General features: G+C 35.7%; 1 protein-coding gene across 2 annotated transcripts in view; it reads left to right on the top strand.

Annotated features, from left to right (window-relative positions):
• The first annotated feature begins 1,351 nt into the window (after nucleotides 1–1,351).
• myofl (myoferlin like) overlaps nucleotides 1,352–20,485 on the top strand; it is a 32,038-nt gene continuing 12,904 nt past the window's right edge. Inside the window, exons 1-27 of one of the 2 annotated variants that reach the window (XM_077236863.1) lie at nucleotides 1,352–1,863; nucleotides 2,471–2,526; nucleotides 2,636–2,727; nucleotides 6,715–6,823; nucleotides 6,932–7,031; nucleotides 8,241–8,413; nucleotides 8,498–8,626; nucleotides 9,000–9,062; nucleotides 9,476–9,526; nucleotides 9,695–9,725; nucleotides 9,894–10,009; nucleotides 10,199–10,325; nucleotides 10,420–10,523; nucleotides 10,609–10,677; nucleotides 10,812–10,855; nucleotides 11,718–11,800; nucleotides 12,015–12,053; nucleotides 12,354–12,478; nucleotides 12,727–12,840; nucleotides 12,982–13,159; nucleotides 13,266–13,390; nucleotides 13,482–13,591; nucleotides 16,674–16,866; nucleotides 17,035–17,190; nucleotides 17,715–17,846; nucleotides 17,972–18,135; nucleotides 20,037–20,151. In XM_077236863.1, coding sequence (XP_077092978.1) covers nucleotides 1,776–1,863; nucleotides 2,471–2,526; nucleotides 2,636–2,727; nucleotides 6,715–6,823; nucleotides 6,932–7,031; nucleotides 8,241–8,413; nucleotides 8,498–8,626; nucleotides 9,000–9,062; nucleotides 9,476–9,526; nucleotides 9,695–9,725; nucleotides 9,894–10,009; nucleotides 10,199–10,325; nucleotides 10,420–10,523; nucleotides 10,609–10,677; nucleotides 10,812–10,855; nucleotides 11,718–11,800; nucleotides 12,015–12,053; nucleotides 12,354–12,478; nucleotides 12,727–12,840; nucleotides 12,982–13,159; nucleotides 13,266–13,390; nucleotides 13,482–13,591; nucleotides 16,674–16,866; nucleotides 17,035–17,190; nucleotides 17,715–17,846; nucleotides 17,972–18,135; nucleotides 20,037–20,151 — 2,886 coding nt within the window. In that variant the 5' untranslated portion in view covers nucleotides 1,352–1,775. The remainder of the gene's footprint in view (nucleotides 1,864–2,470; nucleotides 2,527–2,635; nucleotides 2,728–6,714; nucleotides 6,824–6,931; nucleotides 7,032–8,240; nucleotides 8,414–8,497; nucleotides 8,627–8,999; nucleotides 9,063–9,475; nucleotides 9,527–9,694; nucleotides 9,726–9,893; nucleotides 10,010–10,198; nucleotides 10,326–10,419; nucleotides 10,524–10,608; nucleotides 10,678–10,811; nucleotides 10,856–11,717; nucleotides 11,801–12,014; nucleotides 12,054–12,353; nucleotides 12,479–12,726; nucleotides 12,841–12,981; nucleotides 13,160–13,265; nucleotides 13,391–13,481; nucleotides 13,592–16,673; nucleotides 16,867–17,034; nucleotides 17,191–17,714; nucleotides 17,847–17,971; nucleotides 18,136–20,036; nucleotides 20,152–20,485) is intronic. The other variant, XM_077236864.1, reaches the window with a different exon arrangement.

Genomic DNA, 20,485 nt, shown 5'->3' with positions numbered 1-20,485 from the left:
TGCATTGTCTTAAGCTGGGGACACACTTAACAACTGTATGATCATGGAGCTCAACTAGAGTGACCTTCAGCTTCTTGGTCATGACTCTAACCAAGGCGTCATGACTCACCTATTGAGAGGTGTGTGTCTTTCCAAATCAAACCCATTTAATTGAATTTGCCACAGGTTAACTCCACAAGTGAAATTGGAATGCTCCTGAGCTAAATTTCCCAGAAAAGGGTTTTAATACTTATGCAAAGTAATATTTCCGTTTTTCTATTTTTTAATAAATTTGCAAAGTTATCATAAATTTGTTATTTGCAAAATAACAACATGTGGAGGAAATAAAATGAAGGGGTAGGCCTATGGATACTTTTAACTATTTAATTCTCATAGTAACCTGATTGTGGATTGGCTATTTGAAGATTTTAAGGACATTAAATGTAATACAGGGTGAAGAACCTTTTCCCCTCAGTCTTTATAGACTTGTTACAGAGATGTGGAGAGGATGCACTCTTCCGTTTATCTCTGCGATAAAAGTGTTCATAATGCCCTGGAGAGGAAGCAACAGCAATTGAGAGAGAGTGAAAGGTTTTTAGTGTCTGGATATTGCCCTCAGCTGCTGCAGTGGGCTTTTTGGTTTGAGCAAGAGACCTGTTTCATCATTTGGTTAAAATGGTTGAATAGACATGTAATCATATATTGCCGTCTGCTCTCAGTATCTATTCAATCTATCCCTGGAGCAATTCACATGCTTTTGTAGCACTTAATACACCAAATAAATTGCCAGACATGCATTCAGTCCAACTCTACTATAAATCTGTTCCACACAAGAAGTTAGGTCATGGACATTTAGAAGAAAAATGAAAAACAAATGCTTTAAAACTTACACATTCAGTATATTTGGCTTGAGACAAAAATTCAATACTAAATTTTGTCAGGGTTATCAATTGTATTATTAATGTATTATGTAAATTGTCATTTACCACCCTCATCTGGTAGTTGAATGAACTACACAGGTTGTCGCACAGTTTTGCGTGTAAATATTTAAAATATTTAATTTTGGGGTTAAGTAGCCTATCCAAAAACGAAAGGTGAATGCGATTTCTGTTCGCCAGTGTTTGATACAAGTTGAAAAAAATGCCCCCTGACAAACTTTGTAGTGTAACTTTTCTGGTAAATGAAACATTTGAAAACACATTTTAAACATAGGCGTAGCTATATGAAAATTATCGTGTTTTTCACCACTTTTAAATCGCGTTTGATAAACGTGTCTTTGAAATTAATAGATGTAAATAAATGCCACCACGTGGTGGAGCTTCAGCACAGGTAAAAACCTTTATTAGGTTATTTATTTGTTGTTTGTAAATATAGGCTATCTGATATCAGACCATATACTAAATGATGCGGCGCAGTATGAACTGTTGTTTAGCCTACATTTCGCTCTTGTGCATTTAGATCATTGTTCGGGTCTGCTAAAATTATTTTTTCCAGTTGGGTTTCTCACCCCGAGATAGGCTACCTTGACTTTGAGCTCCTTAAATCAAACAAGCTTATACATTAATTCTAACGAGCCAAATAAAATATAGTAAAATGTGTGTTTTAACGTTCAATATAAAAGGAAAAAAGTTCCCAGAGGTTCCTGTAACTGGACTGCCGACTCATGATCCCTCCTCTCATTCAGTTTCCCATCTCTCTGACTGGCGCTTCCTCCTCTGATGGTCAGTGTTTCTGCATGAAGTTCATCTATGAGGTCGATGTCTTCTGTGCAACCGTAGTTCACAACATTTGGCAACATGTTGAAGGTGGTTGTTGAATCCGCCAAAGGAATTCCTAAAAAGACTCTTGGAATTCCAGATCCTATAGCAACTATCCTCTTTAAGGGTAAGTCTTCCCGGGGTTTTTTCCCCTCTCAATAGGTTTATTTTATTTTATTGAGGCCTATATTAAATAATATAAAAATGTAAACTTAATCATAGTTTACTGAGTAGGCAATAACAGACAAGTTGAGCAGATGAAGTCGATGCATTTTTACAAATATTTACAATGTGAATTTTTCTAAAGCGATTTAACATTTTATCGTAGTTTTTCATGCGTGTTATGTTTGTTTACATGTAAAAGAACAGCACATTTCCTTATAAGGGATTGGAATGACCCATCGTTAGGGGGAACTTGTCCCTCCCTTCACTGCAAAATGTGGAAATGTGCAGTTGTTATTTCTACCTAAAATATCTTTTAGGTGACCCTAAAAAATGACTTTCAATTGTGCAAACCTAATGTGTATTACTGCATAAAGCACATTTTTCATTATAATCATATTTAAAAAAAAAAAAAAATATATATATATATATATATATATATATATATATATATATATATATATATATAAATATGATGATGTTCTGAGTATCTATGGGGATTTAATATTAATATTATAACTAATGTAAATTGGATGGTCATAAAAATTGTAAAAAAAATAAAATAATTTCAGGTGAAAAAAAGAAAACAAAAGCCATTGACAAAGAATTAAATCCTGTGTGGAATGAGGTCAGTACAAGTCATATTTTTCTCTCATTTTTTTGTTGTTGGACACATATGCCATTTAAATCAATGCATCTTAAATGTGGATAACCGAGACCTGATTTTGCTATTTCAGATCATTGAGTTTGATTTGAAAGGTTCCCCATTGGATTCCTCGTCATTCATTGATGTGGTTGTGAAAGACTACGAAACCATTGGAAAAGACAAGTATGTGTGCATTAACCATTGATTTACTGCATGAGCCTTTTTGTATTCTAATAAGTCATAATATGGCATGTGTGGTAAAAGAAAAGATCATTGCTTTACATTAGGTGGTATTTTACATTTGAGTTGGGCGTGCTTGCTATCCTGCCTATCATTTCAAATATGCGCAGTACTGTATGTGTATACTGTATATGACTGTAGTTGAAATCACTGCAGTGTAAATTATAAACCTAAGGGAATCTTGCATGAGAAAATGAGGGTACTTTTATAAATGCTCTGTGAATAAACATTTATAGGAGCATTGGTAATGGGTTTGCGAGATTAGTTAGTGCAGAGCTAGACATGAAATCCTTTAAAACCTCACTGCCACACCTAACAACCTTGTCTAAACTTGCAGTGTTATGCAGGCGAGACTATCAGGCAGTCAAAGTAGCACTTTAGATGATTCCTTTAAAAAGTTTCCTTTGTTAGATACACAAGTAGTCAAACCTATAGCTCTGTCTTTAACTAGTGAACATTTGGTTTGGTTTAGAAGGCAGTTTTTCTTCCATGTGGCAAGTTTTACTGCACAAAGTCTGCCACGATAATGAACTTTCCATGAGTCATGCAACTGACTTCTCCATGGCATTCTCTCCCCCCCTGGTTTGCAGAGTCTCATACACGTCTCATACACATCATGCTTGCTGGAGTTTGTATTCTTTGTTGCCACTGGCTAGAGAGTAACCTAGCAACAAATTTGGAAAAAAGAAAACTTGTGAAAACTTGTAGTTGCCAGACTACCTGAATCACCAATGTATTTACAGGCATTTAAGAGTGATGAAATCTGCTTTTTAAATACACGATTGCCTTTATCCTTATTTGGACGTTTAAAATAGCTTTTGTAGGGGAATTAATTTGGAGGAATCATATCTTAATCATAGTTTATGACTCATAGGTAAATCATGTGCATAGTTTCCAATCTCTTTTGGACTTATTCTCTGGCCAACGTCAAGTCCGTTTATGAAGACCGCAGTCCTTGACAAAGGAAATGCCAGCAGATATTTTTGGCATGAAAAAGCAAAAGAAAATAGAAAAACTACTGAATATTTACATAAAGAGTTTAAATATTCCAGAATTGTGTTCCAGAATAGACAAGCTAATGCAGGCAGCCTTCTGAAGTATTTTTAATAAAAAAAAACATTGATAACAGTCATCAAATGAGCTCTGACAGGGCGATCAGGACCCTAACGCAGAGTAGGCCTGTAGTATGGTTTATTTTGTGATTATGTCAGATGACTGTACATATTCCATGTATTACACAACATGCAGGTTAATCTCCATATGATGTTGAGTCTTGTCCACATGGTGAATGTATCAGCTGCGATGGTGCTGTGCAAACAGGATGTGCCTGTTACTATGTGTATGCTTGTGTTTTGATGTAAATTATTTATATTACACTCTTACTCACTTAACATTATGTGTATCTTCACTGAAGTTGTGTTCTCGTGCACCCCCCCCCCCCTCTGAAGTTGCTGTATTTATCTCCTCTGCCTGGCACACAAGTCCCTGGCCTAGTGTAATAGCTTCCAGATGTTTTTCTCTCTGCTTCCTTTTCAGTGCTTTCCAGCATTATAATCTTTTGGATCTTCTGTAAAGCAATCAGGAGTTAAAGGAGACGTGGAGAACGTAGACATACTTAAAAGTTTACGGCACAATTCATTAGACATACAATCACATTAACAAATGAATGCACATATTCTTTACAGTGAAGCAGTATTAAAGAAAATGCTACAATTAAATGCCTCTCTCACAACAAAACAGCTAAATTGTGACCCTGGATGACAAAACCAGTCATATGATTGGGGTATATTTATTTATACATCACACAAAAGCTAAATAAATAAGCTTTCCTTTGATGTATGGTTTGTTAGGATAGGACAATATTTGGCCGAAATACAACTATTTTAAAATCTGGAATCTGAGCGTGCAAAAAAAATGAAACATTGAGAAAATCGCCTTTAAAGTTGTCCATTTATGTTCGTGATTGTGCTGCATTTACTCACAAAAATAAATGTTTTATACATTTATGGTAGGAAATTTACAAAATATCTTCATGGAACATGATCTTTACTTAATATCCTAATGATTTTTGGCATAAAAGAAAAATTTATAAATTTGACCCATACAATGTATTGTTGGCTATTCCCACAAATATAGCCGTGACACTTAAGACTGGTTTTGTGATCCAGGGTCACAATTGTATTTACACTAACTTTCAAAAGTTAGTGTAAAAAAAAGACTTTAGGTTGGATTTTTTTCCCTAAAACAAATACTTTTATTCATCAAGGATGCATTAAAGTCCCACTGTAGTCAATATTGTTAAAACGCATCTTTGATCACCAAAATTACATATTAAATGTTTTTTTCCTGTGAAAAAAAATCTTCATACCTTAAAATAGCTTGAATGTAACTCTACACCCTCAGTATAAACGGATCCATGACTATGCAAATGAGCCCCGCCTCCACTCACTACCTGATCCACTCGCTCAACTTTACTGTGGTAAACTCTACACAATGGCAAGTCTAAATACTGGTTTAATTATTCAGCCATGTTTAAACCAGAAACTGATTAAGAAGTGGAAGAGTGAATTATAATGGGCTTGTCTACAAGTCGATGCATCTGGTTGTGCGTTTTTATGTATCTCTCTTAACAATGTCGGACACATAACGGTAATTAATATGATTAGCCTTTTGCTTGACTGTTATTATACAGCTAATAATGTGTTGCTAATGTTACACAAACCATGTTCCTTTTCGCCATCACAGAGTCAGACTTGTAAAAATCAGCATCCTTAGAAATTCTTTGAACAACTTAGAATTCTCCCGCTACAATGCTAAATGTACTCGATTTTTCACCCGTCTTTGGTTCACTGCAGTTTTAAAGAAAAACTACTTAGCAATGATGACTTATGAATTTGAACATGCTTTGTCTTAAAGTATATTAAAAACACCAAGACTTAAAATAAAAAAACTTGAATTGAATTGAAAGTCACAGTAAAGACATTTATTATTTTACAAAAGATTTCAATTCTGTTTAAGGAAAATGTAGCTCTGTTTCCACAAAAACCTCAAGCAGCAAAACCTTTTGAAACTTTGATCATATTGAGAAACGTTACGTGAACTCCACGTCAGCATGTTAGAATGATTCCTGAAAGATCTTGTGACACCGAAGACTGAAGTATGCACGAACAATGAAAATTCAGTTTTGCCAGCACATAAATATATTACATTTCCAAATATATTAAAATTCAAAAGAGTTGTTTTGAGTTGTAATGATATTTCACAATATAAATGTTTTTACTGCATTTTTATTAAATAAATGCAGCCTTGGTGAGCATAAAATACTTCTTTGTAAAGCATTGAAAAATCTTAACTATGACATTTTGAATGGTAGTAGTGAATGTATTAAGTAAATAGGTAAGGTAAGTAAGGTAAGTCAATTCTTTTTAATAAAAATCTAAAAAATAATGTTTAGTCAAAGACAAAAACAACCACTGCAGGTTTTAAATTCTTCTTAAAGGAATTTTAGATTCTAACTTGTTTTATAAATGTTGTGCAATAATTATGACTGATTCATGACATCCGCATTTCCCTCATGTTGAAATGTGTCGGTTTAGCCATTGCAAAACTATAAATGGTCTCTCAGGTGTCTTTGTGAACTTTTTTCAGAGAGTTTCGACTGAACTCGTCCAATGTGAGAAAACCTGAAGTGAAACAGAATAATGCAATATACATTTCCAAAATCTCATCAGAGTTACCCCCCTATTTTTGATTTTAAGTAGTGAAACAATGTAAAAGCAACAGTGTTTGAAGTGGAAGTTTTCATAATGTAATTACATAATCTATATACAACAGTACCAACAAAAGCACAGAGTTGCGTAAACACTTTCCAATTTGTGTAAAAAAGTAAGTTTTCTTCCCTGTTAAGTATTAATTTCTTCTGCTTTCTAGATTTATTGGTTCTACAAAGATCTTTCTTAAAGAATTGGCTGCTGGTCAGACAAGATCTCTTCCTTCCAAGAACATTCCTCTCATTAATGAAAAGAAACAGGAAATTGGGGTAAAACATTTTTTTTTGTACTGTATGGATCAACTAAAATAAAAATAATGATGCTGACTAACTTAAAATAACTTTTCTTACTGTATTTCTCTGCATTTACTACTTTAGGCAACTATCAGTTTAACAATTGGTTATGAGCCACCTGCAAGTACCGTCCCAAACCCAAATGATCAGAACATCGGAGATTCCCACACTGGAGATACTGCAGGTTATTTAGATGTTCTTACATCTTACTAGCCTACATAAGCTTTTCTTCTTTTGTCAACCAGTTGAGTTAGATTGCCCTACAGAGCTTCAGGAAGATTGTAGGCCTTTGTGTTTACATACAGTATGGAAATGATTGATGCAAATGAGTGACAGAAAATGGATCAACCAAAAAACAAAAAGGACGCTGCGACATTGAGTCTGTGTGCCTAACAATAATAATAATTCATATCATAACCAAACTGAAGAACTAGGTCATTCAGAAGTGATTACAATATTGACGTCAAAACTGTATCAAGACATTAACATGTAACTGCCCACATTTACATATCAACACCTATACAGTATTTAGCATATTGGCAGGGCTTTGGTATTTGAAGTCAGCAACAGTCATTTATATCTTAAAGTCTTAAAGGGAAAATTAACCAAATTATATTATATTATATTATATTATGAATATTTATTATGTATCTGTAATATTTCTTAATTCATATTAATGTGTATTGTTTTTTGCTATTTTTATAAATTTATTATATATATATATATATATATATATATATATATATATATATTAGTGCTGTCAATCAATGAAAAAAAAAATTCGATTAATCACAATTTTCTGTTGTTAATTGCGATTAATCGAAATTAAAAACACTTTATAGGTGTTTTATAGGTTTATATTTAGATTATAGTTTATATTTTATAATGTATTTCACAGTTAATCTCCAAATGAATGTAGAGACAACATAAAGACAGTATATTTTAAATACTTGTTTAATGGCATCTTTTTATGAATGTGAAGGTCAGTATCAGATCACTGATACTAATACAGCTATTGATGTCTAGATAAAGACATATTTTGGCATAATTGTGTGTGTTATTGTTCGTTCAAGTGCGAAATAGACCTTGAACTTGAAGTGCGCACGATAATTGCGCACGTCTTTCTGTGCGTTGTGTCTCATAAACAGGACATTCACAGGCAGCGCGTTCTCTTTTGTCTTGTCGTACTTGAATGGTTTAAAAGCATTTGCATGACTAAGAGCGGGATCATCTAATGTAAAGCTAGCCAAAGGATGAAAAAAATTAACGTTTGCTATGTTAATTACGCAAATATTTTAACGTGTTAAACTGGACAAAAAATGTATCGCATGCCATAACACGTTAACTTTGACAGCCCTAATATATATATAGTTGCGGTTGGCTTTGCTTTTAGTTGGTGAAGAGGAGAAAGGTGTTGATAGTGATGAAGATGTAGGTGATGTGACCGAGCCAGGGGCACCTGGAGTTACTCCCTCTGGACAGCCTGGAAGAAAAGACTCAAAAAAGATGGTTCGTACAACTCGGAAGAGGCAAAAAGCTCTGGCCAACAAACCCCAAGATTTCCAGGTATGTCTTCTTATTACTAAATGCCATATCTGAAAGTGCTGTGAGCTTTTAGGGATTTAATCCATTAACATTGTTTTCACTAAGATTCGTATTCGAGTAATTGAGGGTCGACAGTTACCTGGCAATAATATAAAGCCAGTCACCAAAGTAAGTGTGTGCGGACAGACACACAGAACAAGGATTCGAAGAGGAAACAATCCGTTCTTTGATGAGGTATTTTGCTTTTCATTTAGCCCATCTGACTTACTGTTAAAATAATACATATTGCCTTGTTTTTGGTCACTAGATTGTTTTCAAACTAGAGAGAAACCTTTCTTTCTGCTCAGCTTCACTCTGCACTGCAGAGTTAACCTGTTTTGGCTAAAAACCTGCTGGCCCACTTCCTTCCTTTTGTCCTGATATTTCTGTCTATCTCATACTTGCCTCAGTGAGTCTGCAATCTATTAATTTCACAATTCACACACATGTTCAGTTGAGGCTTCTTTAACTAAAAGTGCTGTTTCTTTTCACATTTCAAGGCTAGTGAGATTTCCTTTTTGTCCACTGTGTTGTGAATATGATTTAATTTACATGGCTGTTTCCGCAGATTTTCTTCTACAATGTCAACATGCTGCCTTCTGAGCTTTTTGATGAGAGCATCATGATCCGGGTAAGATGGGTCATGATATAGTCCTGGCACAACACAATCCCCACAAGAAGACATGTTCCTTGAGTAGCATTCTATCAACTGACCCTATGCCTAATGGTAAAATCTAAGGACTCTGATTGGTTGAAAACAATGTTGTTTCTGGATCAACTCAGGATGAGGATGGAGGAAAATGTCTGCTTGTGCAAATCACATTAAATAAATACATGTATTTTTATATATATGTATATATATATAATTTTATATTTGCTGCTCGGTGAGTTTGCACTTTAGTTAATAGATTATGGTTGCAGCTTTTTTATTGTGTCTAATAATATATATATATATATATATATATATATATATATATATATATATATATATATATATATATATATATATATATATATATATATATATTTCTCTCTTAAATCTAGGTGTATAATGCCTACTCCCTGAGAGCAGATAGTCTTATGGGGGAGTTTAAGGTACATTTTCATATTATCCACACAACCCTAATGTCATTTGAATATATTTACCATGTGTTCATGGCTTGATTAGAATCCTAATAGTTAATTCATATCAAGCATTTGTGAAGAGTACTTTGATGTTTGAGTGTGCGTCCTTATAAACTCTTTCAAACACTGTTTTAACAGCTGGATGTTGGATATGTCTACGATGAGCCTGGTATGTAAAGAGTTTGGCTGTTGGATTACAAACTGTTATATTGTGCTATGCAACACAATACAAATTCGTGTAATGGTTGGTTAAACAGTTTAATGTGTTGTCATACCATTAAATATTCATATTTGTGTAAGGTTTTTTCTTTGATAATCTGTGGTGTGTCTCTGTCAGGCCATGCAATTATGAGAAAGTGGCTGCTCCTAAGTGACCCAGATGACTCCATTTCTGGAGCCAGAGGATATCTGAAAGTCAGCATGTTCATAGTTGGCACCGGAGACGAGCTTCCGGTAAGTTCCTAAATACATGTCACTCTGAAAGTTTAAAAGAATTCTCAGGCATTTTCAGGAACAGTTCACTCTGTTTTACAACTGCCAGTTTCACCATTTAGAATTGAATTCATTTGTCAGAGCTAAGAGTCTGACATGTAGTACAGTTGCACCTTAGGCGATCTGAGTTTGAGTTAACTTGTTGGTCAGGTGGAAAAGCGAGAAGCCAATGAGGAACAGGATGACATTGAAAGTAACTTGCTGCTGCCAGCTGGAGTTGCTTTACGATGGGCTACTCTGAGTCTGAAAATCTACCGAGCTGAGGACATGCCACAGAGTAATCATGACAGCAACACACCACTGCAATTCTATATACTGCCATTTCTATTCTCATAGTCAGTAACATGCTACTTTTTTCACATCATGTTCAGTGGATGACGCATTTGCCCAGACGGTAAAGCATTTATTTGGCGGTACAGATGAAAAGAAAAATTTGGTGGATCCTTTTCTAGAAGTCAATTTTGCTGGCAAAAAGGTACAAACTAAATGGTTTATTTTAGAAGAATTGGGCTGATTGGTAAAGGATTGTAATGACTTGCTTCTTCTTTTTTTCTTTTAAGATATGTACAAAGATTGTAGAGAAGAATGCCAATCCAGAGTGGAATCAGCTTATTCACCTGCAGGTTAAGGTAGGAAGGGTGGTAACCTGGTACTATGTTAATAGGTTAATAAAAATGATTGTAGGTTAATATAAAATTCATGCAATTAAATTGTGACAATTTCCATGTAAAAATTACTATATCTCTTCGATCTTTCCTTTTAGTTCCCATCAATGTGTGAACGTATCAAGCTCACTGTCTTTGACTGGTAAGTTCTTTATATGACTAATAATTTTACAAAGCTGACATGTACATGTATATATGTATATATATATGACAAGTACACTACCATTCAAAAGTTTGGGGTCTGTAAGATTTTTAATGTTTTTGAAAGAAGACCCTGATGCTTACAACGACTGCATTTATTTGATAAAAAATACAGTGAAAACAATATATATATATATTGTGAAATATCAGTACAATTTAAAATAACTCTTTTATATTTTAGTATATTTTCAAATTTATTCCTGTAATGGCAAATATATTTGTAGATTTTTTTCAGGATTTTTTGATGAATAGAAAAATCTTTTGGTACCCTGTAAGGTTACACGTTATTTCGATGGTCCACTTCAGACATTCTACTAACTATAAGTATCTTGCAACTACATTGTCAACCAACTCTCATTAGAGTATTAGTAGACGCTAGTAGACTGTTAGGTTAGGATTTGGGTTAGTAGAATAAGTTGAATTGTAGTTGCAAAGTTAGAATGTTTGTTGGGGGAGCATCTATATAAATGTTAGCAGATATTAAACAGACAGTCTACTAATTCTTTAATGACTGGTAGTTGACATGTAGTTGCAAAGTTACTTGTAGTTAGTAGAATGTCTAAAGTGAACAATCGAAATGAAGTGTTACCCAATGTAAACGTTTTGAACAGTAGTGTATAATAATAATCATAAATATATGTTGGTGCTGTGACCTACCAGTCGGCTAACATGCACATTGAGCTGTGATGCTCATGTTAAATCTGTATTGTGTGATATCCCAATCCTGCTGTCCCCTGCTTCCTTCCAATCTTTTCCTGTCCTCTCTCTTCAAAATACAATTTTTTTCATATCCTATTTGAAAGGGATCGGCTGTCAAGGAACGATGTTATTGGGACTACCTACCTTAATCTGACTAAAATAGCTTCATCTGGGGGGGAAATTGAGGGTACAGTAAGATTTTTTATTTGTGTCTTATGAGGTGCAGGAATTAATTAATACAGATTTCACTGTAGAATGTTAATAAAGTGTCAGTTAAATTTTTCTTTTACACTAAAAAACTTTATTTTAAAATAGCAAAACTTTCAGAAAAAAGTTAACTGTCGAACAATATATGCATATGCAAAATATGCATCCTGTCTAAAATTTGATTTCTTCATCAGAATCACACTCAGAAAATGGACAGCCTCCTTCCTTTAATGGTATTGTGATTGTTATGGATTTAATATTATTTCATTTAACTTTAATGTTTTTTTAAAATTGTATTATTTTTGATGTTAAAATACTTAAAAAGTAAAATAACCCAATCTAATGTTTAACATTTGACATATCAACTTCAGACTCCAAAGATGTGAATTTGATGTCAGTTTTGCGATTTTTTAACCTTTAATCTATTTGCTTTATGCTATCAATTAAAAAAATCTATATTTGTGTTTAAGTTTCAGTTCTCTTGTGTTGATTTATTAGTCATCTCGAAGCATCTCTAACCCATTATTTTTCAGTAGACACCACAGAAGCTGAGGTTGGCTTTCTTCCAGCTTTTGGGCCTTGTTATATTAACCTTTATGGAAGTCCAAGAGAATTTACTGGCCTACCTGACCCATATGAGGATCTGAATTATGGCAAGGTGAGTGTTGTAAAGAAAAATGCTGTGCTGGGGTATTGGTGAGAGCTACGATATAGAACATAATAAATACTGGCCAAACCCAGCTACAATCTTAGAAGGACAACATCTCTGCAACACCTTTACTTTGAAGATAATATTGTTATACAGTGTTTGCTCTGCATAAAAAAATGAGCAAACAGAACATGACGCCATTCTACATTCACATGTGGTAGTTGTCAGAGCTGTTATTCTAGGTCTATGTGTTTTAGGGTGAAGGGGTCGCATATCGGGGAAGGGTTCTGATCGAGCTTTCCACTCAACTGGATGACAAAACTGACAAGAAAATGGAAGACATTTCAAACGACGAGATTTTGGTGGTACAGGTAACAGCAAGCATTGTCCACTCTGTTGAATCCTGGAAAAAACATTCATCTAAAACTATGGAATTTCTAATAATATGATATCACAATTATTTTTGCAGAATAGAATTCCAAATTCTTGTTTCATGTACTTTTACTATGCAGAAGTACCAGAGGAGAAGGAAGTATTCCTTATGTGCCGTGTTCCACAGTGCCTGTATGCTTCAAGAACCTGGTGAACCTATTCAGTTTGAGGTCAGCATCGGAAACTATGGAAATAAACTAGACTCTACATGCAAACCTCTTGCCTCCACTACTCAGTATAGCTGTGCTGTTTTTGATGGTGAGTTTTCTCATAATGCCAGTAGCCATAACAGATACAAATAGTCTAAACATGAAACCCTGTGACCTGCATTATTTTGAGAATAATTTTTGTGTTTTTCCCACAGGAAATCACTATTATTACTTGCCCTGGGCTGATTCTAAGCCAGTTGTTATCCTCACATCTTTCTGGGAGGACATAAGTCATCGTTTGGATGCGGTGAACATCATTCTCTACATTTCTGACCGACTGGTATGATTTTAATGCATCTTCATGCCGTGCAGCGAATTAGCAAACAGAGAAATGATTCAGAGCAATACCATATTTTTATGCCTTTCTTTAGCAATCTAACATCATCTCTCTGAAGACAGCCATAATGGCTAAAGTGTCTGACTCTCGTCTAGCTGAGAATTGGCTGAAACTTATCACTCAACTCATCGATGACCTTTCCAGGTAAATCCCAGAGGGTAAACTTTCTTATCTCCCTCTTTTATTATTACTTTTACAATTGCCCTTGGAGCAAGCACTGTTGTCTCAACAACAACAAAAAAATTACTAAAATGTTGAATAGGATTTTTTTCCCAATGTTGTCAATGTTAATGAAGACCAGATGAAATAGATTGGCATTGTGATGATAGTTTAAATACTTTTCTATTCATATTTAATTAAACAATTAAAAGATTAGTTCACTTCAGAATTAAAATGTCCTGATAATTTAATCACTCAAACGTCATCCAAGATGTTCAGGTCTTTCTGTCTTCAGTCGAAAATAAATTTAGGTTTTGAGGAAAACATTCCAGGATTTTTCTCCATATACTGTAGTGGACTTCAATGGGGTACAACGGTTTGATTGTCCAAATTACAGTTTCAATGCAACTTCAAAGGCCTCTACACAATCTCAGCCGAGGAATAATCTAGCAAAACGATCTGTCATTTAAAAAAAAAAAAAAGTATATATATGTATAATTTTAACCACAAATGCTTGTCTTGCACTAGCACTGCGATGCACCACACAGTACGTAATCACGTAGTTCATAAACTATATGCCATAAAAATGCCATATAGCATTAAAGTAAAATGCACTAAAATGTACAAATATGACCAAAAAAAATGGCCGATCGTAGGCTTCTGGTAGGGACGTAGACTTGTAGTAGGGAGTGAAAGTAGGACGGAGCTGAGTCTGTGGTAGATCTGTAAGTAAGCGTCAAAGCTTTGAATTTGATGCGAGCAGCGAGTGGTAGCCAATGCAGTGAGATGAACAGAGGAGTGACGTGAGCCCTTTTGGGCTCGTTGAAGACAAGGCGGGCTGCAGCATTCTGGATCATTTGTACAGGTTTAGTAACACATGATGGAAGTCCAGCTAGAAGAGCATTGCAGTAATCAAGCCTAGAAATAACCAGGGCCTGGACGAGAAGTTGTGTTGTATGCTCAGTTAGGAAATGCCTGATCTTCCTGATGTTATACATTGCAAACCTGCATGATCGAGCTGTCTTTGTAATGTGGTCTGTGAAGGTCAGCTGGTCATCAAATATTACTCCAAGATTTCTGACCGACCTTGATGGGGTGATTGAGGATGACTCTAGCTGGATAGTGAAGTCGTGCTGTAGAGACGGCTTGGCAGGGAGGACGAGAAGCTCAGTCTTTGCCAGGTTGAGCTGCAGGTGATGTTCCTTCATCCATGCCGAGATGTCCGCCAGACAGCTTGAGATACGTGCAGCTACTGTGGGATCATCTGGTTGAAATGAGAGGTAGAGCTGGGTGTCATCAGCATAGCAATGGTAAGAGAAACCATGTGCCTGTATGATGGGTCCCAATGATGTGGTGTAGATGGAGAAGAGGAGCGGTCCAAGAACTGAACCCTGAGGAACCCCTGTGTTCAGTTGATGTGCTTTGGATACCTCGCCTCTCCGTGTAACCCTGAAGGACCTACCTGTGAGATAGGACTCAAACCAGTGGAGGGAAGTTCCTTTGATGCCCAGTGATGAGAGGGTGGACAGAAGGATCTGATGATTCACAGTGTCGAAGGCAGCAGAAAGATCCAGCAGAATGAGAACTGAAGATTTGGAAGCAGCTTTTGCGATCCGCAGGGCTTCTGTGACCGACAGTAGTGCAGTCTCGGTTGAATGGCCTTTCTTGAAGCCAGATTGGTTGACATCTAGCTGGTTGGTCAGAGACAGGAAAGATGACACTTGGTTGAAAGCAACTCGTTCCAGTGTTTTCGCAATGAATGGTAGTAGAGAGACAGGTCTGTAATTCTCTAAAAGTGATGTGTCTGATGTTGTTTTTTTAAGCAGTGGAGTTACCCGAGCCAGCTTGAATGCTGTAGGGAAAATGCCAGTGTGGCGGGATGAGTTGATGATGTGTGTGAGTGCTGGTAGAAGTGTGGGAGAGATGGCTTGTAGAAGGTGTGAGGGGATGGGGTCTAGAGGGCAGGTGGTAGGATGACTGGAGAGGAGAAGTTTAGATACTTCTTCCTCGGTTAGCGGAGAGAAGGTAAAGAGAAGGTTTCTGGTAGTGGGAGAGGATGGTTTGGGTTCCTGTGTGTGTGGAGTTGAGAACTGACTGCTGATAGAGGTTGTTTTGTTGGTGAAGAAGTTAGCAAAGTCATCAGCAGTTAAAGAGGAGGTGGGTGATGGTGGAGGTGGACAGAGGAGAGAGTTAAATGTCTTGAAAAGTGTTAGTGTGTTAGAGGCGCTGTTGATCTTGCTGTGGAAATATGAAGATTTTGCAGCGTGAACATCAGCAGAAAAGGAAGAGAGCAGAGATTGATACATACTCAGGTCAGACGTGTCATACATCGTGTCATACATTATACATCGACATACACTTAAACATCACATATTATACATTCAAACAATACAACACTTATACATCTAACACCTTCACAGTACTTTTGATTTCTGATTAAATGTTTTTGTTCAACGCTAAGATAGCCTGGTGCACAAAAGAGTGTTTCAGCCTCACTTTGTTAAATCTGGGGACTCTATACCTCCTCTTTGATGGTAGTAGTTCAAACTCTTCATGCAAAATATGCATAGGTTTAGAAGTTACAGTATTAGCTAGCCTTAGCAAATTGTTATAATAGGCTGAGTTGTAAAGCTTCTCAAGAGGCTGACCTACATTCTTCGAGCAAATTTTTAATTGATTAAACAACTTTTTTTTCAGCATAACAGACAGGCTTTTATAACAAATAGAGTTGCAATATTGCAATAATCTCATTATCACAGACGTATAGAACAACAGAAGAATGTTTTCTTACTCCAAATGACCTAAGACGACGAAGAAAGTAAATTCTCTGCTTTGTTTTTATACATAGAGTATCGATGTGATCTTTCCATGATAGCATATCGTCTATAATCACTCCTAAATATCTGTCTTTTTTTTTTTTTTACTTACTATGACCAACACAAAACATTTTGTAAAAATGAACAGCGCCTTGTGACTAACTTTATTTGCCTAGTAATACCTACCATTGTCAGAAATTAACTTAATGCTGAACCTGATGACATGTGATTAACTTTCAACTTGCAATTAGTTACCAGGTACCAGATTTGGAGGGTAAGCCGAATCTGACAGCGCTTGATATTCAGATCAAGAATCTGCGCGATAAAACCATGGCCAGTGTCAAAGAGGCGGCCATTCGCATGAGGGAGGAGGCTGTTGATGTTAGAGCTACAATGGCGGATATAGAAGACTGGATGGAGCGTCTACAGCAGATCACAGAGGAGGTTTGACACTACCTCATTAGACAATAATCAAATTCTAATGAAGGCTTTTTAGAGTTTGTTAGCAGAAGAGAATGTTGTATATCAATGTGCAAATCATGAAATTAATTTTATAGTCAAATGTGCATAATCACTTGCCCTTGAACATTAACATGTATGTTTACTACACAGCCTCAGAACAGTATGCCTGATGTCATCATATGGATGCTGAGAGGAGAGAAGCGTGTGGCCTACGCCCGCATCCCAGCCAATCAGGTTCTCTACTCCACCCAAAGCGACCAAGCTGTCGGCAAGTACTGCGGCAGGACGCAAACCATCTTCATGCAGGTAGAAATGATCATATTGGAATTGAAATTTTAATTTGTGGCACATCATAAGGGTACACAGTATACACAGAAGTCACGGTTCGGTTCGTACCTTGGTTTTGTGGTCACGGTTCGATACGAGTTCGGTACATTTACATGTACATATACTATATATTGATTTAATATATATATATATTTCATTTAATAATATTGTATATTATAATAATCATTGTTAAATATTAATTAAAATATGAATTATTATTAAGTCTAATATTAAAGTATAATAATTCTAGAACATTTTTTTAATAATGTATTGTAAGAATAAATGTGTAGCTATGTATTTGACAACATTGTTGTGAATTTTTACCTTTTTGTAATTATAAACTTAAAAGCCCTTGAACATACTGGGAAAGAAAAAGTAACTTGTAAATTTTGATAGAATCAACAGAGTAGTGTGAATCAAGACATAGCAGTTAACGCACATGTAGGCAATGCCAGTTTGATTCCAGCTCACATTTCCCAATCCTGTCCTTCCATTGTTTTTAGTACCCAATGGACAAAAACAAAGGTCTCAAGATCCCTGTGCAGCTGCGTGTGAACATGTGGTTGGGTCTGTCTGCACATGAGAAGAAGTTCAATAGCTTCGCAGAGGGCACATACAGTGTATATGCAGAGATGGTTAGTAAAAGTGGACAATGAAGTGAAACATATATACAGTCATATTGATATGTCTGTATTGTGGTCTGCTGTCTGGAACTTCCCTTAGCAACACTATATGGTCCCTCTCTGTTCTCCTGTGTTAGTACGAGAACCAGGCTCAAGTTTTTGGGAAGTGGGGGACCACAGGTCTAGTTGGCCGGCACAAGTTTTCAGATGTGACGGGAAAGGTGAAACTGAAGCAAGAACGTTTCATGCCGCCCCGGAGCTGGGAGTGGGAAGGAGACTGGTCCATTGACCCTGAGCGCTGGTGAGCTGATGATAACTGCAAAATATACAATGCGATATATAAAGGCATATTTTGAATATGATTATTTCTGTTGGTATGGTTAGTGTGATTATTGAGTTTTTTTTTTTTTTTTTACAAACATTTAGCTTAAAACTACACTGCAACAAGTCCGTGTCGTTTTTCGATTTAAAATTGAAAGTAGAAAATGGCTCAGGTCCGTGTACAGCTAAATAAAACTAGTGGTGTGCCAAACAAATTGGCTGATGGGTAATGTGGATGCAGATGCAAGATAACCTACATTAATATTTCTGAAAGAATCAGCTAATATTCTTTTGCAGATTAGGTTGTCGAACACATGCCTATAGAGAAGAAAACCCTTTAGGCCCTGCCCAGTGCGATTTGTGTCAGAGCATTCTTTAGTCCGGTTGTTGAATGAGAGAGAGATTATTTGTAACAAGCACTTTAAGAATCCGTCCAGCAGTGGAGGACTATTGTTCTGTTGCACGGAACTGTGGAAAAACCAAAGTGGCATGGGTTGATCTTTGGTTGACCAATCAGCGAAAAGGGGCGTTTCATGCCCAACCCATCTGGAAATCAAATATTTAAGCCATTTATCCTTTTTCTACCCCTGAATATAAAAATATAAAATCAAGCCAAAAAAAAAAGGAAACAAAGAAAAACGAATAAATAAGTGTTTTCTCATTTTCTACTTTCAATTTTAAAGCGAAAAGCAAATGAACGCAACGTACACAGAGCAGTATTTATCTTTATGTAGTCTTTTAAAAATATTTATACAAGATTAATTTAATGTTAATTAAGTTAAATAATTAAGTTAATGACATAGTAAAGTAAAAACAGTAATGTTTTGAAATATTATTGCAATTCAAAAGAACTGTTTTCTGTTTTAATATATTTAAAAGTTTATTCATATGATGGCAAAGCTGTATTTTCAGCCTCATCACTCCAGTCTCCAGTGTCACATGATCCTTCAGAAATCATTCTAATAGCTGATTTGCTGCTCAAGAAACATTATTAATGTTGAAAACAGTTGTACTGCTTATAATACATTTTATTATCAGATTTCATTGATGAATAAATATTCAAAAGAACAGAACTAATTAAAAGTAAAATTATAAATGTTTTTAATGTCATGTGTAGTTTAATGAATAAGGAAGCCCTGAACCACAACGTGGAAAAAAAAAACATTCTAAAATTAAGTGAATAAAGTTGTAACATTTTGTGAATAAAGTTGAAATATTTCGAGAATGAAGTTGAAATTTACAGAATACAGTCTTCCGTAGAAGTTTTTCGTGGATGTATGTGCCACATAAATTGCATAAAAAACATAAACTCGGAATTGTGACTTTATTCTCAAAATATTACGACTTTATTCTCGTAATGTTTCGACTTTAACCTGAAATATTTCGACTTCATTCTCGAAATGCTATGACTTTATTCTTGTAATTTTAGAAAAATAAATGTTACGGATTTATTTTATTTTTATGTTGCGGTTCAGGGCTTCCGTAAATGCATACTTGCTGAATAAACCTTTAATTTTTTTTTCTCACAAAAACAAAAAACTTACTGACCCCATACTTTTGAATGGTAATTTGTGTTATTAGTGGCTCTGTGGTACAAGTAAAGTGGGTTAGCTGTTTTGAAAAGCACACAATCAAAGGAAACTGTGGTAGCATACAGGCATAGTTGGCCCTGCTAAAACATAAACATAGTCTCTCTGCCAAGTTCTCTCTGCTCTGTGTTTATATAGTCAGCTCATTTTTCATTCCCCAGGGCCTCTTATACTGACCCCACTCCCTACCCGTACTGTCATGGCCTTGGCTTAGTCTTTGTTTGACTGATTTGTGTGTGTTGAAACAAATGTGTCGCTAAAGCCCCACCTGTTTATTATGTGCTTGACTCAGTCTTCTTACAGAGGCTGACGCAGGGCACTCTGAATTCACTGATGAGGTCTACCGAAACGAAACCCGCTTCCCTGGTGGAGAGTGGAAACCTGCCGCTGAACCTTTCACTGATGTGGTGAGAGAACAAGCACAGCACAGTGAAGAAGACAGAGTGAAGACAGCATTCAATGTCACATTCAGCATGTTCACATTGGAGTTTTAAATTAGGAAATTTGAAGCAGCGTACCTTTTCCCGACTTATTGTGGACACATTGAAAGTTCACAACTACAATTCCGCTACTTTAGATCACTAGGTGGTAACACTTTGGATGGTGTAGTGTTTTAAATCAGTAATTCACCCAGAAATGAAAATTCTGTTATTATTGACTCATTCTCATGTTTCACACCCAATTTATGATTTTCTTGCTTCTGTGGAACACAAAAAAGTGGTTTTTGGTCACCCTTTTTAA

The sequence above is a fragment of the Siphateles boraxobius genome, unplaced genomic scaffold (genome assembly GCF_051911475.1).
Source record: "Siphateles boraxobius isolate OS27281-9 unplaced genomic scaffold, OSU_SipBor_1 20, whole genome shotgun sequence".
Lineage (NCBI taxonomy): Eukaryota > Metazoa > Chordata > Actinopteri > Cypriniformes > Leuciscidae > Siphateles > Siphateles boraxobius.
Note: the sequence above shows the minus strand (reverse complement) of the source record. Positions and strands in the feature narration are given on the sequence as shown.